Source organism: Panonychus citri, unplaced genomic scaffold (assembly GCF_014898815.1).
Source record: "Panonychus citri isolate SS breed McGregor unplaced genomic scaffold, ASM1489881v1 Contig00140, whole genome shotgun sequence".
Lineage (NCBI taxonomy): Eukaryota > Metazoa > Arthropoda > Arachnida > Trombidiformes > Tetranychidae > Panonychus > Panonychus citri.
Genome location: NW_026515545.1, coordinates 68,250 through 83,833, shown reverse-complemented (window position 1 = coordinate 83,833; position 15,584 = coordinate 68,250). Strand labels below are relative to the sequence as shown.

Sequence of the window (15,584 nt, the reverse complement as noted above, 5' to 3'; positions counted from 1 at the left end):
AGTCTTGGTTGTTTGTTTTTTTCTTTGATAAAGTTTATGTACTAATTCACTTCACTTTTAAGGGTATGTAAATTGATACATGTAAATTAGTTTGTTTGCTGAGATAAGTGTAACTTGACACTGTGAATTAAGTGATAAGGTGATTTTTGGGTTAAATGGAAGAGAGTATACAAGGGATAAAGGGAAGATAGGGATTGACTATTTAGAGAATAGAGTAATAAAGGAAAAGGTTTTAAAGAAATTTATGGAAAATGATAAGGATATTAATGGAAATTAATTGCCCGCACGAATGGGTGGGGAAACCAGGATGACACCATCACCTCGGACAAAAAGCATGGGAACATTGCGTTTGGTTATTTTGTATACTTCTTCATATGTTTCTTCATCAATCTCAACATTGGTAATAATTTCCTCCACGTCACCAAGAACAATGTTTAAATGTTGATCATAAGCATGAAGAAGACCTCTCAATTCACGACCATGTCGCATCTTAACGTAAATCCTTTCATCCAAACTCAATCGAATCAGATCTAATGGTTCTTCAACATTATTGGGATTAGTCTATAAAATTGAAAGATGAAAAAAAAGACACAGAAATTCAGAATTTATATCAATTGGAAACAGAGAACATACAACAAGTAGTCACAAGTAAAGAACATGAGGGAGCAAAGAAAATAAAGGTAGATGAGAGAAAAAAGCAAAGAGAAAAGTAAAAATGATAAAAGCAAAACAACATTCAACTAAACATGAAAGTGGAAATAACAATGAAATAAACGCCTTCATCTAAACACCGGTAGCTGTTAACTATCATCGACAATATTGAATTTACTTACAGTTTCAGTATGTTCTTCCATAATTAACCAAGATGAATGAATAAGAGACAATTTTAATTAAAGAAAATGAGATGACAAAGTTCACAATTAAACGAAATCCGAAACAATTAATGGTCCATTCAGAGAATTAGCCTAAACTCTAATCAACCGAAGGCCTAAAAACGCTAAACAATGGTAACCATGACTACGAAATTCGGTGGCGGTTTTTTCGAAAAACGAAATGTTTCCTCTAAAAATCATCGAGAATTCGAATAAAAAACAATAAATTGATCGAAATTAACAAAAATTTTATTTCCATTTGTGAATAAAGAAATGAATGTTTATCGCATAGTTTTCTTTTCTTCAATCAATCCAAGAGAACCGAAGAGTTTCCAATAAAATGATGGAACTTTGAATGAACATGTAAGAAAACCATTCGAAGTGTGAATGAAAATGAAAACAAACGAATAAGATGAAGTATGACAATGATGATGAAATAGAAGGAGGAAAAATGGAAAAGAAAGAGATAAACATGATGGGATGAAAGAGAGAGTGAGAGAGGTAGGAAATTAAGATGAAATTAGAAGATAAAAAAAAGATGCAAATGATTGAAGGTAAGAAAAGATGAAAAGAAAACTGGATCGTTTATTCAGTCGGGATTTTTAATTCTCTCTCTTTCTCTTTCTCTCTCACTATTATCATCATCTCTTTTGAAACATTCTTGGGACAAGATGATGATAATGATAATGATGAAAAAGAAAGAGACAACTCCCATCCCTGAGGGAAGGTCAAAGGAAATGATTCTCTTAAGGCAACGAATTGAACGGCGAAAATTTAATAGAAAATAAGTTAAGCTCATGACGAAATATTACCAGAGAAAAATCGAGATTAATCCTGGGAGATTTTTCTCTCTCATCATCATCGTCATCATCTCCATTATCTTACAAGGTAAATTAATAGAAATTAACTTAAACAAGAGAAAAATTAACAAGATATAATTTTCTTTTCGCAATTTCGATTAATCAATCAATTCGACTTTTCTTTTCTTCTCAAAATCAATTTGACTTTTTCTCTTTTTCTTTTGAGAACGAAGTTGATTAGTGGAAAACCAGTTCATGATTAAGTGAAAAAGTGATTTAATATACATAAGAAAAATTGGATAATCATTTATATTGTTAATCATTTAAATTGTTGTTTGGTAGCATTTGTAACTTGTTTAATTTGTTTGGAGGCTCAGAACGGACAAGGTCAATAGGAATTAAATTTGAGGATCAAGATTAAACTGGTAACCAAATTGTCATTACAACTAAATGATGTTTAGATTATGAAACATATGTAACTGGATTTAAATTACATATTAGGTTCAGAAATTAAATTGCATTGGGATTGAAAATCCGGATTAATTGAGATAAAGTTTTAGATTAAACTTTAACCTTGAAATCGTCAAAGTTTTTTTTTACTCCATATGATTGATATTGTGTAACTTAATTGTGGTTAATGTCATGAGGATTTGAATGAGTTTGGAAAACTGTAGGATTTTTATTTTAATTGTTTCGAATTGGGTTTTTGATTATTGACAAATCAATGTTGATTTACGATTGATGATTAAGTTTTTTTTGCCTCATTTGGGTTAATTGACAATGAGAATCGTTTGGACAATTTTGGAGTTTGTTACGACAATTGGGACGAGGAAAATAAGCATTTACAGGGTTAAGATAATACTTTGATTTTTTTATTAATTTTGATTAGATTTGATCGCCTACATGATTATAATTATTGATTTAATCCAATTTAAGGTCAGTATTTATTATTTAAGATCAATTTGTTATTATTTTATAAAAATGCCAATTGGATATTAAAGTGACCTTGTGGCCATAGTTGGTTTCCTTCAAATGAATCAAATAACATCTTTAATCAAGGGTGGGAATCAATAGTCAAAATATTCGGGCGCCGTCAGATTCAGGGTGGGGTTTTCATCTTTCTCTTTCTTTCTCTTTCTTTTTCATCTTCTTTTTATTTCTTTTTTCACTTTCTCTCGTTCTCACTTTCCCTTTCTCTCTCTCTCTCTCTCTCTCTCTCTCTCTCTCTCTCTCTCTCTCTTTCTTTCTTATTCTCTCTCTCTCTTTCTCTCCATCCTCATCCATCTTCCTCTTCTCACTCAAATTAACTTTTACTCTCACTTTCATCTTAATCTCACTTTAATTTTTGGTATAAAAGGCTGATTCCCTCTCAATCTAAATCATCATTCACAATCAGTTAATTCATTTATTCACTTGATCAAAGTAATCAAACAACAAACCAACTAACTAATCATGAAGGTAAGTTTTTCATTTACTTTTCTCTTGACTTTTTATTTTTTATCAATTAGATTCCTAGAAATTCAATCAACCAATCAACTGATTAATTTTCTATCTGTGGATTATTAGGTCATCATCTTCCTCGCTCTCTGCGGTATTGCCTCAGCTGGAATCATCGCCGCCCCAGCCGCCATTGTCTCAACTGGTTCATCATCACAAACCCGAAGCCAAGATGGTCTTGGAAACTACGCTTTCGCTTACAATGAAAACCATGCCACCGGTGGTTCATCACGAAGTGAATCTGGAAACGCTCTCGGTCAAGTTGTTGGATCTTACTCACTTGGTGTTGTTGATGGAAGACAACGAGTTGTCAACTACGTCGCTGATGCTCTCGGTTTCCGTGCCGCCATCTCAACCAACGAACCAGGTACCGCCCCTAAGCCCGCTGCATCTACCAGCATCTCATCACCCGGAGTCATCGCTGCTGCCCCAGTCGCTGTTGCTGCTCCAGTTGTCGCAGCTGCCCCAGCTCCAATTGTAGCTGCTGCTCCAGCTTTCGCTCCATCTTACTATGCACCAGCTCCAGCTAAGATTGTCGCAGCTGCCCCCGCATACGCCCCAGCTGCCCTCCCCGTCGCCGGTGCTCATTATTCCAGCGTAATCAACCACGCCTCATACGCTCCAGTAGCCGCCAAGGTTGTTGCTGCTCCAGCTTTCGCCGCCCCCGCTCTCTGGTAAATTAATTAATACCATCAATTAATTGTAACAACTATAATGATAATTGTCTAAATTTATGAACAAACTGCCAAATAATAATAATAATGTCAATTCACAATTTGTAAATTGCTCAACCAAGTTTCTCATTCATTTCTCATCTATTATAATATTTAATCTCGGCTTATAATCAATATTATAATATAATCTAACATAATAGTCAAGTTCATTAGATTAATTAACCAATAACCAAAAACTAAAACAAAACAAAAACAAAAACAAAAATCAAAACAAATTAAAATGAAACAATCAGTTAATCAACTTTAAATCAACAACATACACAATCGGGTGTGTTTATAATCATCATCATGTTGTTTTGTTACCATTCAATCAATTCAAATCAAAATCAAATTCAAATCTCTCTCAAATCATTAAACAGTTATTATCAACTTTTTGACCGGAATATGTTACAATAGTTTAACATGGTAACACTCAGGGTATAACAAAAAACTTATCACTTCCTCATCAATAAAAATTTCAAATTGTTATCTAAGCCTCAGGGTCAGTTAATCAACTAATCTTATCCTTAAGTTAATCGTTAACGATTTACAAACTCAACAAAAAGTTTCTTTCATCATTCAAAATCTTAACAATTAACTCCCTGATTATCAAGTCAATCCTACAATTTAACATCATTTGCACCTTTATTTTCAGCTCTCATTCGTATTGTTTGTTGATTATCATGTATGAATATATGAAAACAACAATTAGAACCTTCAAAAAAAAGTAGAAATTAAAAAAAAAATGAAAAACATTTTCCAACCTCACGGTTGTTTGTTCATTTTCAATGGTATGTTTTTGCAAACCAATTGCCAACAATCAATTGATTCAGTTTAAATCATGAAGCTGATGGTTGATGATTAAAAGTTTTCGTTCAATTTTCGTGAATTGCTCAAGGCTTAAATTAACCACTTAATGTACACAAGGTCAGTGATTATTAGACTAGGTTAATAATGTTGTTGTTGGTTGATTAAGATGATTAATGTTATTTATTTATTATCCAAGATGAAGATGAAAACAAAACAAAATGTAGGTAAGGATACAGGTAAGGAAGAGATGATTAAGTTTAGAATTAACAATTTTAAAATTCTACAAATTTAATCCAACATTGTAATTGATTATAATGGCCTTTCGAAGAGTTAATTACATTGTAACCAATCATTTATTACTCAAAGACGATCCTTTGTTTACCGTTATTAAGCGTAACAAGGTTACCAATTCACTCGCCAAGGAGATCGCTTTTCTCAATCATTGTGCCGCAATTTTGGCCTTAGTTTCCGCTACCATTGGTTTAATGTCCATTTTTTATGAGGCCAAGGCTCATCTTCAGATCATGGGATTTGCATCCATATTTCATATCTGTGGTTCCATAGGAATTGAGTCTTATAAGAAGCGGAAAAATCGCTACCTTCTCTTACTAACTGGCCTTTGCAATGTTGCCTTTTTTGGGGTCAGTCAGGTCTTCTTGATCCTTTTCATCCTCGTAGGTGAGTTGACAATCATTTTCGACTTCGATCTGATTCATAATATTACAATCGATATGTTTTTTTTTATCTTTTCTTTCATCAATCAGCTGATGCGGAATCATATCCTTCAAAGCGAGATTTCAATTCGGAAACTTTTTTCCATGTTATTTTAATTCCTTGGATTTTATTGTCAATCATTATTGAACTAATGTTCCTAATCTTAATTATTTACTTGGCCGTTTCTAAAAAGATTCTAATTAGTTTGAACAGATCGGCTAATTAACAGATTAGGTAAACAATAACACCTACGAATTCAATATACATACATTGACCATCTCTACATAATCCAATTGACCACCGTTGAGAGTAAATTGTGATTCTCAGCTTTCCATCATCTAAATCAACGATTTAATTGGCAATTAATCAAGCAAAGGTCAAACATTTAAGCTGTGATTTTAATCTGTGTTGTGTTTTAATCGTTTCTCTCTCTCTCTCTCTCTCTCTCTCTCTCTCTATTAACCATCAATAACATGATTACAATTTAAAAGTTAAATTATCAATGTGACAAGCTGAAAGGAGAAAGTATATTAAATTGTTAAATCGTAATGATGATTAAGATACACACACATGTAGATAAACATTAACCATTTGATTAGCAATTAACTGTAAACCTTGAACTGAAATTGATTAACAGTAATCAAAACAAAAATTGGCCTGATATCTGTGATTGAAATGAGAATGAGTAAATTGTTGATTGTTGTAATTCATTTCGTATTAAATTGTTTTCCAGATAAAAATCAAATCTGATTAACATGGTTGTCATATAACAATTAAAACCAATTCTAAGTCTATTACCATGTATATCATTTATTTATTGTAACCTAACAATTAATTTAATCAATTAGAGTTACCATTTTAATCAACACTCAACTAAATTGTGTTACAATGTAAACAAATTGTAATAAGCTAATGAAACAATTAACTTTACATTTGTGATGCTTTTCAAATTGAACACGATTTAATTATTGATCATGATCTTACTAGTGATTAAAATGCTATTGTTAAAGTTAATTCATCTTTTAATTGCTATGATCAAATTTAATTCAGTTCATTACCTTTTTCGTGGCGAGAGAAACTTGATTTACTTATTTAGAGTCATAACTAAATCAAATTAAATTGGTGTTCTAATTAGATAAAATTAGATTGTTCCTCACGCCTTTATAAATTTGATCACCAAATTAACCAACATCCATTTAATCATAATCGGAAATAAATCAACAATCAAGATAATCCAAAGTAAATTAACTTGTTAAAATTTTAATTTAGTTAACCATTATCACCATTAAATATTATTAATACTAATTAAAGTAAATTAGTAACAATTTGTTTCAATATCTGATTTTTTCACCATAAAATGAATCTTTTTTTTTAATTAACTATTTACAATTAATTAATTCAGTTTGACAACATAAATCTTATTATTTTTGCTTCTTTTGACACCTTATCAGTAAGATTAACCCGAAAATACAACCTTAATCATTAGTTAATCACTACAATTATCCTTACAGTTATAATCACGTTCACAAAACCACAATTACAACTTAAGCCTCTCTAAATTGTTTAACAATTTAATCAAAAACGTTAAAATATAAAAATATTACAAGAAAATTAAATAAACGAAACCTTGATCATCGTTAAACGATTCAAATTGTAATTAAACTCGTAGTTCTTTAATTGTATTATAATACAACAATTAAACAGTATAATTAACAATCATTCCAAGTTAATTAACCAACTCGTGATGATAATAATATAATCCAATTTTGGGTTGTCAATAGATTTACTTAATCAATTGGCTTTTTTGTTCATTGATCATCAATTATAAGGTAAGTAAATTGTTGTTTTTTAATTATTCTAATTAATTGCTTCCTTATCTTAATGAATCGTCTCGCCAACGTAATCTAATGTTAAGAGGTTAGTTGATTAGTTGATTAGTTTGGTTAATCAAAAGGTGTTAACTTAAATAAGAATCGATTTGAAATCGATTGACCATGAAATAGTTTTCCTTTTAATTATTATCATTTAATAGATTTGATTGGTTCATTGATTGTTGATTGATTGATTGTGTGAACTTTTCTGATTCCCAATCAATGTACAAATCGTAATGTGGGTTTACCCGGTTCATGATTATCGTGATTAAATTAATGATCTTTAAACAGGTAAGTTAAAGTGTATCAATGTTACGATGATTAACTAACAATTTAGCTCAACAATTGAGATTTGATTTCTCTCATTTTTTTCTTGTTTACTATTATTATCTAATAGCCATCAAATTGTTACCTTGAATTAGTTTTAATTGTAATTGAAAAGTGTGAGTGGTGACAATTGATTGTTAATATAATTAATTTCCCTTCCTGGATAACAATTGATTATGTATTCATGGTTTGGTTTTTTTTTGTTTACTTGATGAATAATTAAAATTGATTTGGTTGTTGGTTAATCAAGGAAATGATTTCTGTTGATGGTTTAGTTAAATCATCGCAATTAATTTTCATCAATTTAGGTTTGGAAATGTTATTGTGTCAATCAGATATATTGATGTTTGACTAATTATTAACATGATGAAATTTACATGTTTCAGTTAATCAAATCTAATCAAATTTTAATTGTAAAGGTGAAACTTGATGATACATAATTTTATTTACATATTTTGTGTATTAATTATAATCAATTAATATTGACAACTTTCAATTAGGATTAACTTAATTGTAACACTTTTACCATTGTGTCAGTTTCAATTTTTCATCATGATTGTAATCATTTAAATTGTGCTTCCTGATTACTGATATTTCATCGTTACAATTAGAGGTTAAATTGTCACCCTGCAATTAACTATAATAGGCAAGATGATATCCAAATTATTTACCATTCAAATGTTAGTTGGAAATTTGATCTTACAATTTAAAATGGATAATATTTGTTCAGGTTGACAATTAAATTATTAATCAAAATATAATCAACTACTTGACATTAAATCATCGTTGAGGGTCAACTGAGTTTAGAGGTCACTTTATCTTTGGTCAAATAATCTGAGATTCTGAAATGTTAATCAATTTTAAATTAGATTGACTCGAAGTGAGTTAATCAACAATCAATGGAAAAGTTGATTAAATTGTAAACATTGAAAATTTAAATTCCCTAAGAGTTGATTGAGTTAATTTCCTTAAATAGTTATCATGTTATTCATGAAATTAAGATGGAAATTTTTTCCTACAATTAACAAATTATAATTCATTGATTCATGCTAATAATTAAACTTATCAATCAATATTAACCTAAATTTTTACTATTGATTGTTGTAAAATTTATCTAATATATTGCAACGATTAAAATCACCTTGACATTTGATGGTCAAAGCTAAAAAATTTTGATTTGATTAACAATCAAACAACTGAAAACAATTAGATTAACATAATTTTTGCATCAGGAAACATTAAATTGTAAGGGAAAGTATTATTAAGAAAAACTAACCATTCAGATCTAAATTAACAATCAAATTTGATTGTTTCTTGTTATCATTCAATTTAATTCAGTTCGTTTATTGTTATTTTTATCAATTTCTGTTCTAGTTAAACCTAAAAGATGATCATGATTATCAAACATTTGTCAAAAGAGATATTTACTTGTTAATTGCCTGAGGGTAACGAGCATATTGTAATGTATGTGTTAAATTATTAATTGATTTTGACACTTGATACCAATGTAACCAGGTTAATTGTACTTCCTTACGGCCTTTTGAACGTTCACAATTAAAACAAACAACGATAATATCAAGTGATAGTATTAAATTGTTGTATTGATTAACTGTCCAGGTTAACCGATTGATGAAATTGATGAGGATGTTAATCAATGATAGTAAAGGGAAAAAGATTTAAGATGAAGATAATATGTCACATTACATGTAAACAATTAACTAATTAATATTGGAAAGACTTTACCTCAGGCTATATTCAAACATGTAACCTTTTTGTTTACTTTTTTATTTGATTTCACTTGTTTTTGGTTAACCTTTTTTTGTGTAAACAATTAAAACCATAAGGGTAAATCGTTCAGTAAATCATTTTTAATAATCAATAAATTACACTTTAATTAGTTAATTTATAAACTTTGATCAAGGTAAAATTGATAATTAGCACACAATCGATCACCCAACGATTTGGAACTCTCTTCAAGGCATTTGGTGCGATGATATAAATTGATTCACAAACGGTCAGTATTGAACAGTTAATTGTTAACAGTCACGTTGTTAAATCATCTTTTTGTAAAAACCAATCAAATTCACAATCAACATCAAACTCAAAATGATTAAGGTAAGCGAAAGATTAAAAAAAACCAACATCTTTATCCATTGGATTTGTGGATGTGTTGATTGTAATTGTTTTTTCATTTCTTTCTTATTGTTTCCAGATCGTTGGAATCGTTTTAATTGCTCATTTGAGCCTCTCATCAGCCTCGGCGATTCTTTCATCATTACCTGTGGCTGTTGCGAACACCGGTAATTCAGTTCAAAGTCAAACTCAAGATTCTCTTGGTAATTATGCTTTTGCTTACACGGAAAATCATGCCACCGGTGGTACATCTCGTAAGGAATCAGGTAATCCTCTTGGTCAAGTGGTCGGTTCTTACTCGTTAGGTATTGTTGATGGACGTCAACGAATCGTTAATTATGTTGCCGATGCTTATGGTTTCAGAGCTCAAGTTTTAACCAACGAACCAGGAACTGCACCAACTGACCAACCTTACCTGTAGCTCAACCTGTTCCAGTTGCTGTTGCTCATCAACCTACAGCCTATCTTACTGGTCACCCTGGTTATCCTCAACCAGCTTTACCAGCCGTTCAACCTGTAGCTTATGCACCAACTTACAGTGTCTCACCTTATCTTGGTTAAAATTATCATCTTAATCTGTGTGTTCACTTGTGTTCATTTTAACATTGGATTAACTGTGATCTAAACTACAAAATTATCTGATAATCATCATCAATCACCTTCATCATTAGTGTTAATCACAATTAACAATTTAGTACAATTTTTCTTACCCATTGTTTTCTACCATTGTTCATTGATCCCTTTGGATTTGATTGATAATTAATCGTAACCAGTGTGATTTGTTGTTAATCAAATGTTCATTAAAAGTGATAAATTATTTTCGGATTAAGATTAATTTGCATTTCTAATTACAACGAATAGTCAATTTTAATTGTGATTTAAAACAAATATCTTGTAACAAAAAATACAATTTATATTTAAACGATAATAAATACTTGCTTGAAAAAAAAAACTTAATCAAATGTGATTCAAATTGTTTAATTTTTAATTGTGCTTCCAAATTTACTAATTGTGATTCATCAATCATTCATCTAAAAATTTGATTTGAATTAAATTTATAAATTGTGATGAAAAATGAATTGAATGATTTATTTATCATTGATCAACATTCATTATTTAATAAGAATTCATTTTCAAGGTTAGTTTGTATTGTATTATTTTGCTTGATTGTGTAACAATTAACAACAATCAATTGATCAGGTGAGAAGTGAATTAAATCAAAGGTTTTTCAATTGAAGATCAAATCGATGAATTATATTAATAGTTGCATAATAATTCAAAATGCTGAATAAGAATAAGAATAAACTATTTCTTTTAGAACTTTTGTTTATCGAATTCGTTAGAACAAAAAGTTCGAAACGAAAGTCCTCGAAAAAAACTGGGATGAGTTTCGAAAATTTTTTTCGATCAGATAAAGTTTCGAGTTAGTCGAATGTCGATTTCTAGAAGATCTAAAGTATTCGCTCTTCAAAATCTCCGATTCTCCTATTGATTTGTTTTCATTTTCTCCTGGAATCGAATCATGGTTCGTGTTGCAGTTCGAAAGAAACTTTGAACATTTCTGAGTATCGTTCGAGTTACGAAAGTTGTAAACATTAGATAGATTGTATAGAAAATGATGGAAAACTGTTAATTGTTGATCTTGAAATTATGTTCCTATTAACTGAATTGATATTTTTGGAAGAAATTAAAAATTTATTACTCGTTTAACTAAATTGCATTTTAATTTCTATCTGATAATGAACTCGATTAAAAACATTGATTAGAGTAATTAACTGAATTTCGTCAATACCTTAATGTTTACAATTTATTGATTGCTGTTATATTAGGTTAACAGTTTGTTAGGTTAGTGATTAAACCATGATTTTAATTTGAACGTTAATGATTTGAGTTAATTGTGATGATTAGTCAGTGAAGAGGAAAGTTGAGATGAAAATTATTAATAATTTATACCTTGTTGGATAAATTGTTGAGATTATATTTTTCTATTCAACTGGATTCATTGATTGTGATTAAGATATCGACTGTATGTTGATTGTGATCAAATGATTGAAAAGTGAAAGCAATTTAAGGAGTGAGTCCCTCAGGCTTAATTAAATGTTTTTATTTCTTAATTGTTGGAGGATTCAGTTAACTTTTTTTTTTGTTGAAATTCATTAAAGTTAATTGTAGCCAACATATTCCGGTCAAAAAGTTGATAATAACTGTTTAATGATTTGAGAGAGATTTGAATTTGATTTTGATTTGAATTGATTGAATGGTAACAAAACAACATGATGATGATTATAAACACACCCGATTGTGTATGTTGTTGATTTAAAGTTGATTAACTGATTGTTTCATTTTAATTTGTTTTGATTTTTGTTTTTGTTTTTGTTTTGTTTTAGTTTTTGGTTATTGGTTAATTAATCTAATGAACTTGACTATTATGTTAGATTATATTATAATATTGATTATAAGCCGAGATTAAATATTATAATAGATGAGAAATGAATGAGAAACTTGGTTGAGCAATTTACAAATTGTGAATTGACATTATTATTATTATTTGGCAGTTTGTTCATAAATTTAGACAATTATCATTATAGTTGTTACAATTAATTGATGGTATTAATTAATTTACCAGAGAGCGGGGGCGGCGAAAGCTGGAGCAGCAACAACCTTGGCGGCTACTGGAGCGTATGAAGCGTGGTTGATTACTGATGAATAATGAGCACCGGCGACGGGGAGGGCAGCTGGGGCGTATGCGGGGGCAGCTGCGACAATCTTAGCTGGAGCTGGTGCATAGTAAGATGGAGCGAAAGCTGGAGCAGCAGCTACAATTGGAGCTGGGGCAGCTGCGACAACTGGAGCAGCAACAGCGACTGGGGCAGCAGCGATGACTCCGGGTGATGAGATGCTGGTGGATGCAGCGGGCTTAGGGGCGGTACCTGGTTCGTTGGTTGAGATGGCGGCACGGAAACCGAGAGCATCAGCGACGTAGTTGACAACTCGTTGTCTTCCATCAACAACACCAAGTGAGTAAGATCCAACAACTTGACCGAGAGCGTTTCCAGATTCACTTCGTGATGAACCACCGGTGGCATGGTTTTCATTGTAAGCGAAAGCGTAGTTTCCAAGACCATCTTGGCTTCGGGTTTGTGATGATGAACCAGTTGAGACAATGGCGGCTGGGGCGGCGATGATTCCAGCTGAGGCAATACCGCAGAGAGCGAGGAAGATGATGACCTAATAATCCACAGATAGAAAATTAATCAGTTGATTGGTTGATTGTATTTCTAGGAATCTAATTGATAAAAAATAAAAAGTCAAGAGAAAAGTAAATGAAAAACTTACCTTCATGATTAGTTAGTTGGTTTGTTGTTTGATTACTTTGATCAAGTGAATAAATGAATTAACTGATTGTGAATGATGATTTAGATTGAGAGGGAATCAGCCTTTTATACCAAAAATTAAAGTGAGATTAAGATGAAAGTGAGAGTAAAAGTTAATTTGAGTGAGAAGAGGAAGATGGATGAGGATGGAGAGAAAGAGAGAGAGAGAAAGAAAGAGAGAGAGAGAGAGAGAGAGAGAGAGAGAGAGAGAGAGAGAGAGAGAGAGAGAGAGAGAGAGAGAGAGAGAGAGAGAGAAGAAAGAAAGATGAAAACCCCACCCTGAATCTGACGGCGCCCGAATATTTTGACTATTGATTCCCACCCTTGATTAAAGATGTTATTTGATTCATTTGAAGGAAACCAACTATGGCCACAAGGTCACTTTAATATCCAATTGGCATTTTTATAAAATAATAACAAATTGATCTTAAATAATAAATACTGACCTTAAATTGGATTAAATCAATAATTATAATCATGTAGGCGATCAAATCTAATCAAAACTAACCCAGTAATCACTTTCTATTACCATAATCTGTGGATCGTCTTCCTTATTTAATCTGCAAACTTAATCATCTTCACTAACTTTTAATCTTAATCACCTTTTCCAAGCCTAGGTTAGTATCTTAATCATTTTGCAATTAATCCTTTTTCCTAATTACCAATTATCCTATTATAATTGCAAAACTTGTCAATTAAAATTGATTCACTTTCGCTGTCATAAACATGAACTTTAAACTTATATGAACTAATTTCCAATCCTGATAGACTGAATTAAACAACTAAATCAGTCATAATAATCACGACCAAAAAGCAAAACAATCAAAAAATCAAATGCTCAACTCATTAAATTGCTCATATTACATCAGAACAATTAACAAATGATGCAAGTTTCTGATTAATTAGCATTTTCCTTACAAAGAAACCTAATGATTAACATTTAATTTCTCCAAACTCACATAATCCGAACAATTTAAATCACAATTATCTAAACATCCATCCGATGCTAATGTTCACAAGGACGTGGTACTAATTATGATTATCGTATTTTAATAATTGAAAATTTTATCAAACAATTAACTCCAAACCATTAAACCTTTAGACTACAGTAGGTGTTTAAACAACAATAGTTTAATGTAAATACAATTAAGATCAGTGTAAGAATCGCAAGCAAACACTAATTATTTTAATTTGATTGTTAATTTTAATTACTGTCTAGTTGATTGTTGTAAAATCCAAACGTCACCTTGTATCCATAATGATTATAAAAGTGTTTAAATTATAATAAAATATCAATTCGAATTCATTAGAACAAAACAAAAAGAAGAAAAAAAAAGTTTTTCTAGTAACGAAAAGTTCTGACGGGCAATTCCCACCTCTTTGTCCTTTTTCCTCTTTCTTCCTAGTTTTTCCCTCTCCACCTTAGTCTTATTTACTCACTCTCATTATCCTCATCATCCTCATCATCCTCATCATCCTCATCATCCTCATCATCCTCATCATTATCTTCCTCATCATCTTATACCTTCATCTTCATCTTCATCCAGAATCAACTGAAGATTAGAAAATGATTTTAACCTTGATTTAAGGGCAGGATAAATGTTGGAACGTTAATATTATGGGTCTAGGTGAATCTATTTAATTATCACAGTTTAATTTGTATTCTGTAGTTGGTTGATTGTTGTTAGTTAATCATCACCATCAGTAAATTAACCTTGAAGAAATTAAGAATAGAAAGAAAATTCTTCTTTCAAAATTGAAATTCTGTTCAACTATTTAAACAACAATCAGACAACATTGAGTGTTAACATAGAATTAATTTAATTGTTAATTGTAACGATTAACAATTAACATGTTTCTCCTTTGTTAATTTCTCATTTGATTATGTTTAATAATTTTAAGATTATGATTAACTTTTGAAGCTTCAAAGTTTCATTGATAATAACAAGTTTCTTATTTTTTAAGTGTTAATGTTTTGGCTAATTGTTAATTCATTTGATAACATTGATGATTTTCAAGTAGTTAATTGATGATTAATCAATTGTCTCAATGAAAAATTAAAATTGACAATAATTAATCAGAACGAGGTTGTTGATTTGTTTTAGGAATCAAACTTTTTCCCAATCATCTTACAAATTTGACTCCTTGTTTAATCACAATTAAAGATGATTAATTAATTTTTCAATGTTGATGTTAAATTGGATCGAGATGTGGGCTGTCATCTTCAAAATAATTTACTAATTGTTCAAATATTATAACAATTAGGAAGGTTTTTTATTCCACAATCAGTTGATTTTAAATTCAGTTCTATGATTATCATGGGTTAGGTTAACAATTTTTTCTTAATCAATATAATTTTCACTGTTAAACAACAATCAATGAAGTAAATTAAACGTTAATTACAATTATTGTAAACTGATTTTTCCTGTTAAATTATTTTTCTTCATTTGGGCGATCCTATCACAATTTATTA

At 30.4% G+C, this 15,584-nt stretch overlaps 5 protein-coding genes across 5 annotated transcripts; 3 read left to right on the top strand and 2 right to left on the bottom strand.

The window, feature by feature from the left end:
- Nucleotides 1–8: 8 nt before the first annotated feature.
- LOC128394835 (U6 snRNA-associated Sm-like protein LSm3) lies at nt 9–994 on the bottom strand. The gene is made up of 2 exons (XM_053355206.1): nt 834–994; nt 9–561 (listed from the first exon to the last, which is right to left on the bottom strand). Exons 1-2 carry the CDS (start codon nt 852–854, stop codon nt 274–276), a joined length of 309 nt encoding a protein of 102 aa, XP_053211181.1. The 5' UTR covers nt 855–994; the 3' UTR covers nt 9–273.
- Nucleotides 995–2,977: 1,983 nt separating this feature from the next.
- On the top strand, nt 2,978–3,952 carry LOC128394827 (adult-specific rigid cuticular protein 15.7-like). The gene is made up of 2 exons (XM_053355196.1): nt 2,978–3,130; nt 3,239–3,952. The coding sequence occupies exons 1-2, from the start codon at nt 3,125–3,127 to the stop codon at nt 3,845–3,847; spliced, it is 615 nt and encodes a 204-aa protein (XP_053211171.1). The 5' UTR covers nt 2,978–3,124; the 3' UTR covers nt 3,848–3,952.
- Nucleotides 3,953–4,892: 940 nt separating this feature from the next.
- LOC128394831 (uncharacterized) lies at nt 4,893–5,795 on the top strand. Its single transcript, XM_053355201.1, has 2 exons — nt 4,893–5,370; nt 5,457–5,795. Exons 1-2 carry the CDS (start codon nt 5,007–5,009, stop codon nt 5,630–5,632), a joined length of 540 nt encoding a protein of 179 aa, XP_053211176.1. The 5' UTR covers nt 4,893–5,006; the 3' UTR covers nt 5,633–5,795.
- A 2,941-nt stretch (nt 5,796–8,736) lies between these two features.
- On the top strand, nt 8,737–10,696 carry LOC128394833 (cuticle protein 14-like). Its single transcript, XM_053355203.1, has 2 exons — nt 8,737–9,719; nt 9,817–10,696. The coding sequence occupies exons 1-2, from the start codon at nt 9,711–9,713 to the stop codon at nt 10,156–10,158; spliced, it is 351 nt and encodes a 116-aa protein (XP_053211178.1). The 5' UTR covers nt 8,737–9,710; the 3' UTR covers nt 10,159–10,696.
- Nucleotides 10,697–12,251: 1,555 nt separating this feature from the next.
- On the bottom strand, nt 12,252–13,226 carry LOC128394826 (adult-specific rigid cuticular protein 15.7-like). The gene is made up of 2 exons (XM_053355195.1): nt 13,074–13,226; nt 12,252–12,965 (listed from the first exon to the last, which is right to left on the bottom strand). The coding sequence occupies exons 1-2, from the start codon at nt 13,077–13,079 to the stop codon at nt 12,357–12,359; spliced, it is 615 nt and encodes a 204-aa protein (XP_053211170.1). The 5' UTR covers nt 13,080–13,226; the 3' UTR covers nt 12,252–12,356.
- Nucleotides 13,227–15,584: the final 2,358 nt, after the last annotated feature.